The 15,794-nt window shown below is 39.2% G+C and overlaps 1 protein-coding gene across 1 annotated transcript in view; it reads left to right on the top strand.

Annotated features, from left to right (window-relative positions):
- DISC1 (DISC1 scaffold protein) overlaps nt 1–15,794 on the top strand; it is a 555,671-nt gene that overhangs the window by 136,878 nt on the left and 402,999 nt on the right. The window contains exon 5 of the mRNA XM_069064870.1: nt 6,061–6,190. Coding sequence (XP_068920971.1) covers nt 6,061–6,190 — 130 coding nt within the window. The remainder of the gene's footprint in view (nt 1–6,060; nt 6,191–15,794) is intronic.

Below are 15,794 nucleotides of genomic sequence, written 5' to 3'. Positions count from 1 at the left end.
TGAGTTGGTGTAGTATCTTATGTATGAAGCCCTGATTCATCCTGGAAGTCATACTGCAATTTGGCTACGTTGCTGCCTGATCAGGGGTATTTCAACTATGAATACATGTTATGAGGAGAAAAGTTCCTCTTAAATATGCATTCCTCCTAATAACTGCTGGTGTGTTCCCCTACAAGGTTATCTTGTATCTGTTTTATGTATTTTCCATATATTTATACATACCTATATATGTGTATATATATGTTGTCTCACCTATTAGAATGTAAGCTACTTGAGAGCAGGGTCTTTTTTGCTTTGCCACAGCTCTTGGCATATGGTAGACATCTAATAAATGCTTGTCCATTGATTGGATAATTGAATCAAAGGGAATATAACACATTATTCTAGTCAATTATGCTTTCTATAAAAATAGAACTATTAGAATGGTAAAATGGTAAAATAGGAATAGTAGTTAATCACTATTTGCTAATATAAAAAGGTCACATGCAATTTAAAGCAAGTCAAAGTCAAAGTTTATTATCCTCTGAAAGATCAACAGAGTAGTAAATACAAGTTAGAAGGACTTTTTATCAGGTAAAACTTTTGTGTATAAATACAACACTTTAAAGAACTGGAGATTAAAAGCATGGAACTTTCATATACCTCTTTTACTTTATGGTAATGGTAACTAAGGTCCAAAGAAACCCAGTGACTTTCTCAGAAAGTTCATGGTAAATCTAGGATGAGAATCATTACCTCCTAAGTTACAAGTTTATTTTTCATTTCAATCTGTCACACTAATGTGAGAGTTCAGTTGGACTTGGGATTTGTACCCAGTAAACTGAGAATGCTTTTGTTGTCTTTGGGCTGGGTACCCTGTGTGTATGTGTGTGTGTGTGTGTGTGTGTGTGTGTGTGTGTGTATGTATTGTGTGTGCTCAACAATTCAGAAATATATCTGCATTAAGAGAAAGAATTGATAAGTAGATGTATGTAGAGAATGATTACACACACACACATGCACACACGTATTTGTATCTAATTGTAGCCATCTCTAGGGCAGGGGTGGGGGAAGGGAAGAAAAAAGGGGGAAAAAGAAAGTTACATGATAACTTTATTATATATTTAAAAGGAATAGCAAATTATGTGTAATAGATTTGCAGTTTCATATGCAATTATCTTTTTTTTCCTTTTCTACTATGTTATAGAAGTACTTGTTTTATTTTTTAAGTTGAGAATAAAATAAATAATTTTAAAATAATTCAGATGTGAATGGGACATAATGAAAAGATCCCAGATCTGGGATTCAATAGGCTTAAATTTTTTTTTTTTGGCTTTTTTGGGGGGTAGGGCAATTGGGGTTAAGTGACTTGCCCAAGGTCACATGACTAGTTTTTGTGTTAAGTGTCTGAGGCCGGATTTGAACTCAGGTCCTCCTGACTCCAGAGCTGGTGCTCTATTCACTGTGTCACCTAGCTGCCCCAGTAGGCTTAATTTTATTTATTTATTTATTTTGCTTTTTGGAGGGTAATTGGGTTTAAGTAACTTGCCCAAGGTCACATGGCTAGGTTTTTTGTTTGTGTGTGTTAAGTGTCTGAGGCCGGATCCGAACTCAGGTCCTCCTGACTCCAGGGCCAGCACTCTACTCACTGTGCCACCTAGCCTCCCAAGTAGGCTTAATTTTTATCTCAGTTTTATCTCACCAGCTAGTCTTGTAATTCTGGGCAAATCTCTTACGAGTAATTTTCATGTTAAAAATGCCTACTATGTGTAACATTTCATGAGATACTTAGGTGATAAAGAAATATATATGACATCCTTTCCTTAGCTAAAGGAATTTACAGTATAATTGCTTACATGAGTCTTGTTTTTTGTCACCTTCAAGTTGGATGATTTGGACTGCAGTTTTTTAGGAGGCAGTATGTGGTACTGAACAAGAAAGAGCCAAAGAGCTTTGGTGGCCATCACATCCCATCCCTGATGTTTATTCTTTATATAAACTTAGGCAAGTCATTTGTCAATCTCTGGGCCTTAGTTTCCTTATCTAAAATTAAGGGTTTGGGTTAAGTGGCTTCAGAGATCCCTTCTTGCTCTGGATTAATAATTTCAAGTCCTTTTTCAACTCTAAAATTCATTAATTCAAACTCAATGTGGCACAGAATATCTTCCAGTATAATGATTGGCATACAATGTGCCTGACAAAGAACCCCCAGTGGTGTACGTAAATTTCTTAGAAACTGGTGTATGCATTTTCTTAAAAATGAATGCTTTGTGCAATAAAATATTCTTGAAGGTGAATAGTCTGTCCTCTTTACCAACTAATCAGGATTTCCTCTCTTTATGAAGGCTTCAGGAGGTGGCCCCCTTAGCAAAGCAAGGAGCACTTGAATGCACTGGGAAATTCTGAATGCTCTTTGGCTGGTGAGGAGGCAATGATGTGTAATCATCGTAAAGCACATACGCATTAATAGTCTGGCACTCGAACAGTTGATACACAGATGGCTGTCTATTTCCTTTTTTTTTTTTTTAATGTGACAGGAATATTCACACATAATGGTCACATGGTGAGTGTAATTGATAGAATACAGATTCTGCTGCTGTGTCAATTACAGCTGAAGTTTTTCAATGGGGGTGGTATTTTATCTTAACTTAAAAGTTGTTGTTTTTCCCTTCCCCTAGAAGAGACCAAATAGAAGAATCAACTTTTTAAAAATTTAACTTTATTTATTTTTAGCAAAAGTGCTTAAATGTTCTGCCTAGTCTGCACTGGAACATATAAGACAATAAACACACATAGTGCTTCCACTGGTACACACATTCTTTGCCTGAGTGCCACTCCAAGACACCCATATTTTAATGCTTGACCCTCAGTATAAGCAATTATACTGATTAGTTTAAAGCAGAATTATACTAATTTGCATTGATGAGAGAGACTTGTTGAGAATTATTACACATAAATAGAGCCAACATAGTCAGAAAACACTAAAGAATGACCTGGTGCACCAAGGAGAAGACACATGGTCAAAACCAGACTTTGCTTAATTATTAACTCACATTGTGGCCTGGGGGTAGATCATAGTAACTGTCTGTGGCTTCATTTCTATTTTTAGAATACTGACATTTTACAGGGGTCCGTCATTTTGATTATGTAATGAATATGACACATGATAATATGGCCAGTTTCCAATTCCATCCATGGAATATCTATCTCATAGATCATCTGTAATTAATTTTAAATTTTATACAAACTCCCCTTCCTCAAATCTATCCAGATGGTATGTGTTTAGGAGATCCAGACAAATCTTAATACTAACCTAATCAAAGCAATATAGGAAGTAAGTTTGGTGCAAAAAATTCCAGCAAAACCACCATCTGTGTCATTGTAACCCTCCATTTCCACAGATAATTAAGACAGGATGAAAGCCTTTTCTTTTATCTTCAACCACTCTCCTTCCCCTCCCCCCTCCCTGTTTTTTCCCCTTTCTTGGAATGCTATGGTATTGTGGTACATGGTATAGCTAAATGGATCAGTACAGCTGGGTCTGGAGTCAGGAAGATCTGAGTTCAAATTTAGCCTCAAAACCTCACTAGTTGTGTGACCCTAGGCAAGTCAACCTCTTTTTGCCTTAATCCAGTGGAGAAGGAAATGATAAAACCATTCCAGTATCTTTGCCAAGAAAACTTCACAGGCAGTAAGGTCCATGGGGTCACAAAGAGTTAGACATGACTGAATCAACTGAACAATAACAATGATGTAGTACATAGTATGTTGGTATATGATGAGTATTCTTCCATTTTTCAGATGCAAAAATTGAGAAGGCTGAAGGGTATAGGGGCTGAATCTATCAATGTATATCTATTGAACCCCATACATACTGGGCTCTGTGAGGGAAACAAAAGAAATCTGCAGACTTGTTAGGGAGAATGTTGATTATTCTTGCCATTTCATATCATTAGTTTGCAGTCAAATATATGAAAAAGTTAAATAACAAGACATAGAAAATATCTAAACTCTATGTTCATAACAAATTGAGTTGGTCAAAGGCATTCAGAAATGAATAAAATGATCTAGGATTAGAAAGAGGCTCCATCATTCTATAAAGTCCACTGGTCTGAGGATCAAAGGTGAATATGGTGATTATTGTTATTTTTTTTTTGAAGACCAGGTAAATTGCAATACAGTGTATAGTTGGTTCACTTACTTTGTAGATGACATGTCAGGATTTTAAGAAACAAAATGCATGGAGGGTGAGAGAAGAGCATTTAGTAAGCTTCTATTGAGGAGTTAGGAGAGGTGGTTGGATTTAGGGTCAGCATTGTACGTTTTACTTAATAAGATATAGAGAAATAAAAGTTTCTATGGTAGTTTGCAGCAAAAAAGGAAGGCCTCATCCTTCTATTAAATAAATCTCAAATTAGTGAGAATCTCTCAGGCAAAAATGTAAAATTATGAAGTGGGAGAAGTCAGGCAATGTATTAAAGGTGGAAAGCTTAACTTGACATTTTTAGTACATGGAGTTTATACCTCAGACTGACAGATGTCACAGAGATATAGCAAATCTTAAGATTTAATTGCAGGCCAGGCTATCCTTGATGATTTACTAAATGATATAATTAATTTAAAATGTATCCTTGGCTTCATGGCTACTAGGCACATGGACCATGTTCCAATATTTTAACAAAGTAGAACTTATCTTCAAATAAAAACCAAAGGATTGTGGTAGAGATTAAAAACAAACAACCAAACATGCTTATAAATCTCTTAATATATTAAAAGCTCCTTAAGAGAGCTTTTCTGTTGATCCCTGATCCAACATCTGTGAATTTGTCACACTCTAAAGAATACAAAACCCTTAATTCATGGGTTCCCCAAGTGGGTGATACTGCCCCCCAGGAAGGGGGGAGATGTGTGTGTTGGAATAATCCAGGGGGCAGAAGTAGCCTTAGGTGCATTTGGGGGGTGTTGAATATAAATAAGGGGGTGGTGGAAGCATAAGGAAAGAAGAAAATTTTGAAAAACCATTTGTCCATGTTTCATCTGTTGTATTAACAGAGTTAAAGTCATAGTAATTACATTATTTTCCAAATAAACACAAAAAAATGCAAGTTATACCCAATCAGTGGTCAAGTCCACCAATAAGTCTTAAAAAGTAAGTGTTGGTAGGCGAGTGTGTTGTGCTTTGTCAGGAAGTCCAACATGCATTAGCAGGAATATATGCTTGTAATGACTTGTTTACAATATGATGCTATGTGACACAATATTGCACCATCAGAATTTCAGGGCAAGAACCTCCCCCACAAATTTGCAATAATTTATTAAATTTAAGATGCGTCATTAAAAAAAATTATATTTGTAAATATAATTTATATTATAAATTATATTTATAAATTAAAAATAATATATATTTTTTTGAAATAGCACAAATTAAAAAAAAAAACACATGGAAAAGAAAGTAGATTTCCAGGGGGTGTTGAGTTTTTTTTTTTTTTTAAAGGGGGCAGTAGGCCAAATAAGTTTGAGAACCTCTGCCTTATATCAATCAACCAACTAATCAATCAATTAGCCAGCATTTATTATTTACATTGTGCTAAGTCTGAAGATAAAAAGATAGACAAAAAACATTTGGTGCCCTCCAGGAGCACACACTTTAATGGATGAGACAACACGTGGGCAGCTCAATACATACACAGTGTTATCCAGGGTAACTAGCAGATGATCTGCAAGGGAAGGGCATTAGCAATTGCTTTATAAATGCCAGTTACGTGCCTTATCTTCTTTTTGAGGGGCACTCTGGTACTTTGGGAAGAGGGATGGTTTTGGAGGCAGAGCACCTATCTTTAAACCCTGCTCCTCTCCCTTAAGGCCTAAGTTTTCTCTTCTGTTAAATGAGGATTTTAGGATAGATGACCTCCATGATCCCTTCCCACTCCTATGATCCTATGATTTTCGTGACCCTGATTAGAATGTTAAGACATGGTGAGCATTTTATAAACCAATAAAGACATTTTAGTGATGTTAAGATCTCCAGAATTTATTTCCAAGACTGCTCTGATATAAAGTTTTCCTCTTTTGCCTCCTAAGGGTCAGCAGTGAAGAAACCCAACCCCAGCTCAGAATGGAGACCAGCCTCACAGCATCTGCAGCTCAGGACAGGCTCCAGGTTTCCATAACCAGGAGAGACTGGCTTCTTCAAGAGAAACAGCAGTTGCAGGTAAAGGGATGATGGAGTTGCAAGAAAATGCACTATTGGTAAAGTGATTTTGCAGCCATTTGAGGGGAATGGGATAAAATGGAAATCTTTTCTTTGCTTCAGTGTAGCAATTAGAGCTTTGGCTGGAATCCAATAAGATTCTCTAAGCAGTGATTGGAAGAGGACTGTCACAGGGCTTGTATGAATCTCATTACAAATGAAGGGCTGAAAACAGTGGCTTTTGTGCCTATTTTTGACATACCTCATTATCTTTTAAATATGCACTTTGTGTTTTTCAGGCTCATTTGTCATCTTTGATCATACTAACCTTTGAAGGGTTTGGTTTTTTTTTTTTTTGAAGATAAAAAGAATTTTGCAAAACACAATCCCATTTGAAAATCTTTGTTGCACCAAACCATGAGCAGTGGTAGACCAGGAAGATATAAACCAGTGCTGGGAGAGGGAATGGAAATAATGGATAAAAGCCAATCACTGGAATGGCCCAATATAGAAAATGGATGGCAGCTAGAGGTCAGTATAAAGCAGTGAGTCCAAGGTCAGCAATCATAAAGTCACAGAATCTTGGCTATTAAAATAGACCTTCAAGGTGACTCAGTCTAATTGTTGACCCATGTTCAGCATGTACAGCAAATACTTAGTCTTCTCTTTGACATGTGTAGCTTTGGGAGCCAGAGATCACTCAAATTTGAACTCATAATAGAGCAATGGGTTAAAACCAGATAAGCACTTAGGAATAGTGCTTAGTAGAGATAACTTATCCCAGACAAGTAGGCCTCAACACTGAAGCAAAGTCTGTCTGAGATAGGAAGCCCGGTGATGGGATCTCTAAGTAATAGAGTCTACAAGCTTCCTGTCTTCCACCCTTCTGAACATATGTACACACACACACACACACACACACACACACACACACTTTTATACTCACAGCTCAATGCTCTGGCTAATTGACTTCCTAGGTTGTGACCCTGGACCCCGGATCTGTGTTCAAAGACAACAAACTGTACTGACTGGGAGATAGAAGAGTTCTATGGAGTAATTTGGCTTTCGTATTCAACCTTAAACACTACTCTAGCCATAGAGTTGTGAATTCAGGTGGGCAGCGGATGGGAATAAATATTTATTAAGCCCCTACTATGCACCAGGCACCCTGCTAAGTACTTTGAAACATTGTCTCAGGTGATTTTTATAATAATCCTGGGAGATAGGGGCTATTATTATCTCCATTTTATAGTTGAGGAAATGGAAGCAAACGAGGTTAAGTAACTTGCCCAGGTTCACATAGCTATTAAGTCCCTGAGGTTGGATTTGAACTTAGGTCTTCTTAATTCCAGGCCCATCTCTCTATTCATTGCACTATCCAGCTGCCTGCTGGTAGTGACGTTCAGCCATGGTCCAGTGTGGTCGCCTAGAAAAAGTTTGTTTCTGGGAATAACGTGAAGTGCTTGAGCATACTGATAGGAAGTATTTGGCATTGGACTAAGATGGTGAGGTGGGACATTCCTAGAGTGAATATAAATCCTCTAGACTGGTTCCATGGTTCCCTTGGCATGAACTGAACTGAAGTTTGTCAGATACTTAGTCCCTTCCTACTAATCTGCTCTTGCTTTGATTTTATTAATTATCATTTCCAGGCTAGGAAGGATGTTTAGTAGGATTCTTATGAATTTTTGAGTGACCTTTGAACTTGAAGTTGCTTTTGATCTCTGGTTTCTGTGTTTTTGTTTTTGTTTGGATCTATGAATTTTTTTTTCATCAGTGTAGAGAATTCCTAGAATTGACAAATTATATTAAATTATAGTTGTCAGTTGCATACCAGGAATTAACTCACTCAGTATGTGTCTAGAGTGGGCAAGACTTGAACCCAGGCCTTCTTGACTCTAAGGCTGACTTTCTATTCACTAAGTTAGACTGACTTTCATTTTTCATTATTTGCCTTTAATAGACAAGGACTGCTAGGTGGCACAATGGATAGAATGCTGGCCCAGAAGTCAGTAAGACTCATCTTCCTGAGTTCACATCAGGTGTTAGACACTAGCTGTGTGACTTTAGCTAAGTCCCTTAACCTGTTTGCCTCAGTTTCCTCATGGTAAAATGAACTAGAGAAGGAAATAGCAAACCGCTCCAGTATCTTTGCCAAGACAACCCCAAATAGGGTCATGATGAGTTGGACATGACTGAAATGACTGAACAGCAACAAAAGGTGAATAATGAGGAAGTTAATGTACTATCAGAACACAGACAGAATATGGAATTTCATTTTAAGGGGCCTATTTTTTGAAGGCTATAATAGATTTGCCAGGATGGGGAAAAGAGGTGGGTGGACCATTGAGAAGAACAAATGAGCTTTTTTTACCTTAAAATTGTAGCAATATCTTCAATTCATAAGCCTGTTACTGGCGTCTGGGAAGATAAAAGGAAAGAGGGAAACAAGTGCTGATGATGTGCTAGGTGTTTTACAAATGTTATCTCAGTTGATCCTCATGATAACCCTGGCAGCTAGGTGCTTTCATAAGCCTCACTTTACAATTTGAGGAAACTGAGGCAGAGATTAAAGTGACTTGACAGCTTATATTTATAGCTGTCAGTTTCATACCAGGAATTAAATAATTTGCCCAGTATGTTTCTGAATCAGGCAGGACTTGAACCCAGATCTTTCTGACTCCAGTGCTGGCTTCCACTTCTAGTCAATATCTGAGGCCATATTTGAACTCAAATCTTCCTAACTTCAGATATAGCACTCTATCCCCTGGACCATCTAGCTGTCTATAATGTTCTTGTCCATGGAAGACCAACTTGTGTCTTGAGTGCCGTTGTTACCAATCTGTCTAAATTTTTAAAATGCCTACTGTGTGTTGAATACTGAGAATACAAAGACAAAAACAGAAGTTCCTGCCCTCAAGGATTTACCATTCTCTTGCTTTGGTGGTGGAGGGTTGGGGGTTGGGGTAGAAATCCATGTACACATATAAGTAAATACAGATTATATGCAAAGTAATTTCTGGAGTGGAGGGCAGTAGCTCCTGATGAGATCAGGAAGAGACTTGCTTAGGAGTTGACATTTGACCTGAGGCTTGAAGAAAACTAGTAATTCTGTGATGTTGTGTCAGGGAGGGAGTGTATTCCAAGCATGGATGGGAGCCCCTGAAAAGGTATGGAGGCAGAAGACAGAATAGTGTGTATGGGGAACACTATGTGGGCTTGTTTATCTCAGTTGAAAAGTGCATGAGGGAAAGTAATGTGGAGTAAACTTGGAAAAGTAGGTCAAAGCCAGATTGTGAAGGGCTTTAAATGCAACTGAAGAATTTGCATTTTATCCTAAAGGCAAAAAACAATTACTGGAGCTTTTTGAACAGGGTAATAACATGGTTAGACCTGTGTTTTAGGGATATCAGTTTGACTTTTTTTTGCTTTTTGGAGTGAGGAAGTTAGGGCAATTGGGGTTGTGACTTACCCAAGGTCACATGGCTAGTTTTTCTGAGGCTGGATTTGAACTCAGGTCCTTCTGACTCCAGGACCGGTGCTCTATTCACTGCACCACCTACCTGCCCCTCAGTTTGACTTTTGAGGAATGAATTGAAGAGGAAAGAAATTCAAAACAGGGAGACTGAAGAGGAATCTGTTTTAATAGTCTGGGCAGAAAGTAGTAAGGGCCTACAGAAGAATGAGCACAATGGGAATAGAGAGAACTGGACACAGGTGAGAGATATTGTCAAGCTACAAGGTACAGACAACTAATTGGAGAGGAGGGGTGAGAGAAAGTTGAGAGCAGAAGATAAGTTGATGTGAAGTTGGGAAGCTTAAAGGATAATTGTACCTTCAGAAATAGGGAAGTTAGGAAGAAGGGTGGGTTTTGGGGAAAAGATAATGAATTCTGTTTTGGATTTTTTGAATTTGAAATGCTTATGGGGTATCCAATTTATAAGGTCCAATAGACAATTGGAAATATAGGCCTGGAGCTCAGGAAGTAGACCAGAGCTGAATATGTAGATCAGGGAGTCATCAGCCAGTGAATATTTGCTAGGTGGCAGTCACTGTGCTAAGTGATGGGAATTCCAAGAAAGGCAACATCAGTCTCTGTCCTGAAGAAGCTTACAATCTAACAGGGAAGAAAACATGTAAATAATTAAGTGCATATAAAATATATACAGAGTATGTAACCTAGAAAGGAAAGCTCCATTATTGGGGAAAAGGGGGGAAAGATCAGGAAAGACCTTCGGTAGGTAGCTGTATTTGTACTGAGCCTTGAAAGAAACTAGGGATTCTAAGAGGTGAAGATGAAGGGATGGGGGGTGGGGAGGGGTGGGAGATGAGAATTGTAGGCATAGGGATCAGCCAGTGACTTGAAGGCATGATTGGAGATGGTGATGGAATGTTGTGATCAAAGAAAAGCAAGTAAGCCAATATGGCTGGTTTGCAGAGTGTGTGGAGGGGGAAGAAAATATCAGAAGACTGGAAAAGGAGGAAGGGATCAATTAAGAGCTTTAGAAACTGAACAAGAAACTTTATATTTGTTCCTAGAGGTAGCAGGGAGTCGCTGGAATTTATTGAATAGGGGAAGTGAGGTGAGACTTGTGTTTTAGGAAAACATTTTGGCAGCTATGTGGAGGATGGATTGGAGTGGGGAGAGACATTGATTAGGAAGTCAGTAATCTAGCAATTGCAATAATCTAGCCAAGGGATGATAAGCACCACAATTAGGGTAGCAACATCTGAATGGAGAATTGGGTTTAAAAATTTTTTTTTGTTTTGTTTTGTTTTTCTTTTTGGAGGGCAATTGGGGTTAAGTGACTTGCCCAAGGTCACACAGCTAGTTTTTGTGTTAAGTGTCTGAGGTCAGTTTTGAGGTCAGGTCCTCCTGACTCCAGGGCCAGTGTTCTATTCACTGTGCCACCTAGTTGCCCCCTGAATGGAGAATTGTGAAGGTAGAAATGACAGTATTTTGCAATGTATTAGATATGTGGGGTGAATGAGAATGAGGAGTCAGTTAAGTATAAGGCCTACTCCCCTTCTAATTGCATAATTTTATGAATAGAGGCAGAAAAAAGGCTAGTTGTAAGAGGAGCACTGAGGAAGCAACCCACAGTGGGATGGAAAAGGGTAAAGATATACATGTGTCCTTTTCCCTAGCATCATATTTACATATGACTGATGAGGCGAGCCATTTCTTGCAAGAGACACTATTTAGAGCAGTAGGGTTAGTCAAGTCCAGATTTCTGAGTGGGTTAAAACAGACTTCAGAGCTGGGTTACAGGAAGACCTCAGAGACTAAACTGCCTTTTGCTGCCCAGAAGAGCTGATTGGAGGAAGAAAAAACTGTTTCTGGGAACTGATCAGAACTGAGCTTAGGGCTCAGAGAAGATCTCTTGTAGGATTGGGGGTTAGACTGCAAAGATTACACTGAAAATTGCTGCCTGAGAAATAGAGACCCTGTAGAGTCCAGCCATGAAGGAGGAGCTGGAAAAACTGGGACAGTCCTAGGCTTATGGTTTCTGTTTTGCTAAAAGAGCTAAACACTACTTCAGTAGCCCAGAAGAGCCTGCAAAAAGTGACCCCAGCCAGTAGGAAGGCCAACAGGCCCAGAGAGGGTGTGGCCCCTCCGGCAAGTGAATTAGTGCAGACTCTTCCTGGAAGGGGTAAAGGGCATTGAGGCTTGCAGGCCTGAGTTTTTAATTGCCCTGGGCATCTGTGTTTCCTCAAGTGCCTCCTTCTCCATAAGTCTGTGACATTTTCTCCTGTGGACATTGTTTATATTGGTGGGAGAGTGGTCCCAAGTTTATAGGTAGAATGTTATGTTTACTTTTACTTTGCCCTTTGTTTAATAGATGTCTTCGATTAAGAGTTAAAAGTGTCAGGGGCAGCTAGGTAGCACAATGAATAGAGCACCAGCCCTGGAGTCAAGGGGACCTGAGTTCGGGGCAGCCAGGTGGCTCAGCAAGTAAGAGCACCTCCCCCAGTGTCGGGATGACCTGGGGATCGAATCCAGGCTCAGATACTCAGCACCACACCCAGAAATAACTGGTTGTGTAACCTTGAGCAAGTTACTTAACCCCAATTGCTTTAAAAAAAAAAAAGGACCTGAGTTCAAATTTGGCTTCAGGTACTTGACACTAGCTGGGTGACCTTGGGCAAGTCACTTAATCCCCCATTGCTTCTCCTCACCCCAAAAAGATTTAATGGTGTCATCTTTCTCAGATCTACTTATCCAGCCTTAACCCTTCCACTGACCTCCAGTCTCACATCTCCAACTGTCCACTGGACATCTCAAAATGGATGTCCTTCTTAAGATGTCCATCTTAAAGTCAACATGTCCAAAATGGAATTCATTATCTTTTCTTCCCAATCCCTCCCTTCCTTCAAACTTCTCTTTTACTATTGAGAACATAACCATCTTTTTTTTTTTATATCCCCAGTGCTTAGCAAAGTGGTTGGCTCATAGTAGGTGCTTAATAAATATTTATTGTTTGACTCATTTTGACAAGAAGGAGACTGGTAGAGGCTCAGGAGTTTGAATTGTTAGTAACAAATATAGTTACATCAGGGTTTACTATCTTTACAAAAGTGAATTGTAGCATTCAGTAAACTGGCATTTATTAAGCACCTGCTATTTGCTAGGTACTCTTTTAAGAACTGAAGATACAAATAAAGGCAAAAAGACAAATAGTTCTTGTTCTCAGGGAGCTCATAGTCTAATGGGAGTGCCATAAAAGCAGTGTGGCCATCCTCCTTGGGAACCCCAATTTTCTAGTATGATTGATTGCAGGTTGGGTAAAAAAGCCATTCTGGAAATTTTTTTTAAAGGGGAAAGAGTGAGGCTCAGCACCACACACTCTACTGCACAAAGGTGATTGTTAAGGTTTGAACTAGGAAGATGTTTGTGTCCTTGATAGTGATAGGGAAGTTCAGAAGAGAGGACAGTTTGAGGGGAAAGAGCTCTGGAGTTTGGACCCATTGAATTTGAGATGCCTATAGTAAATCCATTTCAAAATATCCATTAGGCAGTTGATGATATGAATCAAAGACTAGATTAGTGGTAGTTAACATCTGTCTGGGAATCATCTTCTTATTTCAGTTAATAAGCATTTAGAGCCTACTCTGTTCCAGGTACTGTGCAAAGCACTGGGGATACAGATACAAATAAAAACAAAGTCCCTGTCCTCAAGGATCTTATAATTTAACAAGGGAAGACAAATACAAAAGGAAAATGAAAAGTGGAGTGGAGGAGTAAGGAAAATGATCTCCAATATGGAAGGCATGATGGAGAAGTCCACAAGCAGTGTATCTGGTGGTAAATGGGGAGAAGACTGTGTTAAGTAAGCCCCTTACTTAAAAAGAGGTCCTGGAGTCCCTGACCCTGCCCACCAGTCAGAGGGTCTGATCAGAGAGGCTGTGGGTATCGATGAGATATGAGCATGGAGACAGATTTGAACTTGCAGGATAATAAGATTTCCCAATGATAAGTTTCCTGGGGAAAGAAGGCATGATGGAGAGGTCTAAAGAAGTTCAAGAGCAGTGTAGCTGGTGTTAAATGGAGAGGTGATAGTTGAATCCATGAGAAGTGATTGTAAGATAGGTAACACTAGCACACAGGAGGGCTGCTAGCATAGGTTCACTCTTGATCTGATCAGATAGGAAAGACACTAAGATAGTGTTGTTTTTTTTTTTAAGCAACTGGGGTTAAGTAACTTGCTCAAGGTTACACGGCCAGTTATTTCTGGTTGTGGTGCTGAGTATCTGAGCCCGGATTCGATCCCAGGTCATCCCGACTCTGAGGCCAGTACTCTTACTCGCTGAGCCACCTGGCTGCCCCAGACACTAAGATAGTTTTGAAGAAGTTAATAATCTTACTTTATTCTAATCTAGTCTTCTCAAAAGGTTGCTGATAATGGGAGCACCAGCTCCTATAGCATTCCCTACTCACCCTTCTCACAGGTGCTGGTGAGAAAAGGAGGGGCAGCTACCTCTACTTCTCAATGGGGTCAGTTGAGACAGGTACAGCTTACGCATTCCCCTAAATTCCCTCAAGCCTCAATTGGGTTCAGTTGAGGCAAACACAGATTCACCTCAAGCCTTAATGGGGGCCAGCGAAGGCACATACAGCATTCCAGGTTGTACATTCAACCCTAAGGGTTCCCCACTCCTTGACCAGTACCCACCTGCTTTATAGGGCAACAGACAAAGAAGGCATATTGCCAGCAATAGCCTCACAAGTTTACATAACCTCATCCCTGTATCTCACTGCACAACTGCAGTGGATGTTTACAATTTAAGCATAAATATTTATATTATTTATCATATAATTCTGTGCAGGTGTAGTGGAGATGTTTTGAACCATAATCATGAGAACTCATATCTAATACCTGGGAACAAAAGATTATTATGGCTATGGATCCTGGGAAACTGAACTCTAAGAAATAATAACAAAAATCCACCTTACACTAAAATTCAACTTATTTACAGTGATAAACTTGTCAAGAGAGATATTAGAGAGAGAAAAGAGAAGAGAGCCCAGGATAGAACTTTAGAGAGCATCTACATTCAGTGGTTATGGTATATTGAATTTCCAGCAAAGGAGACTGAGAAAGAATGGTCAGACAGGTAAGAGGAGAACCAAGAATGAAAATCCAGAGAAGAGCTAGTATCCAGGAGCAGAGAATATGAACAATAGGTGTTAATGCTATAGATAAGTCAAGAAGGATAAGGAATGATTTTGATTAGATTTGAATTAGATTTTGAAGTTAAGAGACCATTGGTAGCTTTTGAAAGAGCAATTTCGGTTGAATTGAGGAGGTTGGGTTCTATGTTGTGGAAAGTTTAGAAGAAAGTAAAAAGAGGAAGTAGAAGCATTGAGTATAGACAGCTTTTTAAAAAAAAGTTTTTTTTTTCATGAAAGGGAGGAGAGATATAGGAGTGGACAGCAGGAAAGGAGTCAATAGAAAGAGAGAAATTAAAATGAGAGAATAAGTATGATTGTAGGGGCAATTTGTTAAAGAAGTTGGTAGGGTATGAATTGGTGTGGTTGGTTTTGGCTTGGGAAAGGACCACTTCCGTATCAGTGACTGGAGTGGAGAAGGAGATCAAGGGGCATGATGTTAGGAGAGTGTGAGATGAGAAGGAAAAGAGGGAGCTCTTAGTGAATGGCCTTAATTTTTTCAATGAAGTATAAGTTCTCATATAAGCAGGTGGAGGGAGGAGAGAAGGGGTTGATCCCTGTTAATCACTCCTCTGTGGAGGGATTGAGAAGAGATGAAAATGTTTGGACCAGCCACTACGAAGAGTGGGATAATAGATAAATTAGGTAGAGTAGAATTCTTGCCTTGCCTTGTCTACTTTAGATGTGATAACAAATTTGTAAGTGAACTCACGCAGCATGGATTTGTGATTTCCTCCCACTTCATTTAGCAGCACGTGAATAGGAGTGAAGACAGCAGATGGTTGGAATATTCCTGGATTGGAGTGTGACAAGTCATGACTGGCAACAGGACAGAGGCAAAAGGGATTCCTATGCTTAGAGGTGATAGTTGAACTCATGGAAGTGGTTGAGATCATCAAGAGAGAGCTTAGACATAAAACAGGTCCCAGGATACAGCTCTGGGGCACAGACACA

The sequence above is a fragment of the Petaurus breviceps genome, unplaced genomic scaffold (genome assembly GCF_028583685.1).
Source record: "Petaurus breviceps papuanus isolate PSGF00001 unplaced genomic scaffold, PetGlider_PUasm1.0 90650, whole genome shotgun sequence".
NCBI lineage: Eukaryota > Metazoa > Chordata > Mammalia > Diprotodontia > Petauridae > Petaurus > Petaurus breviceps.
This window is presented reverse-complemented; position numbering and strand designations above follow the sequence as displayed.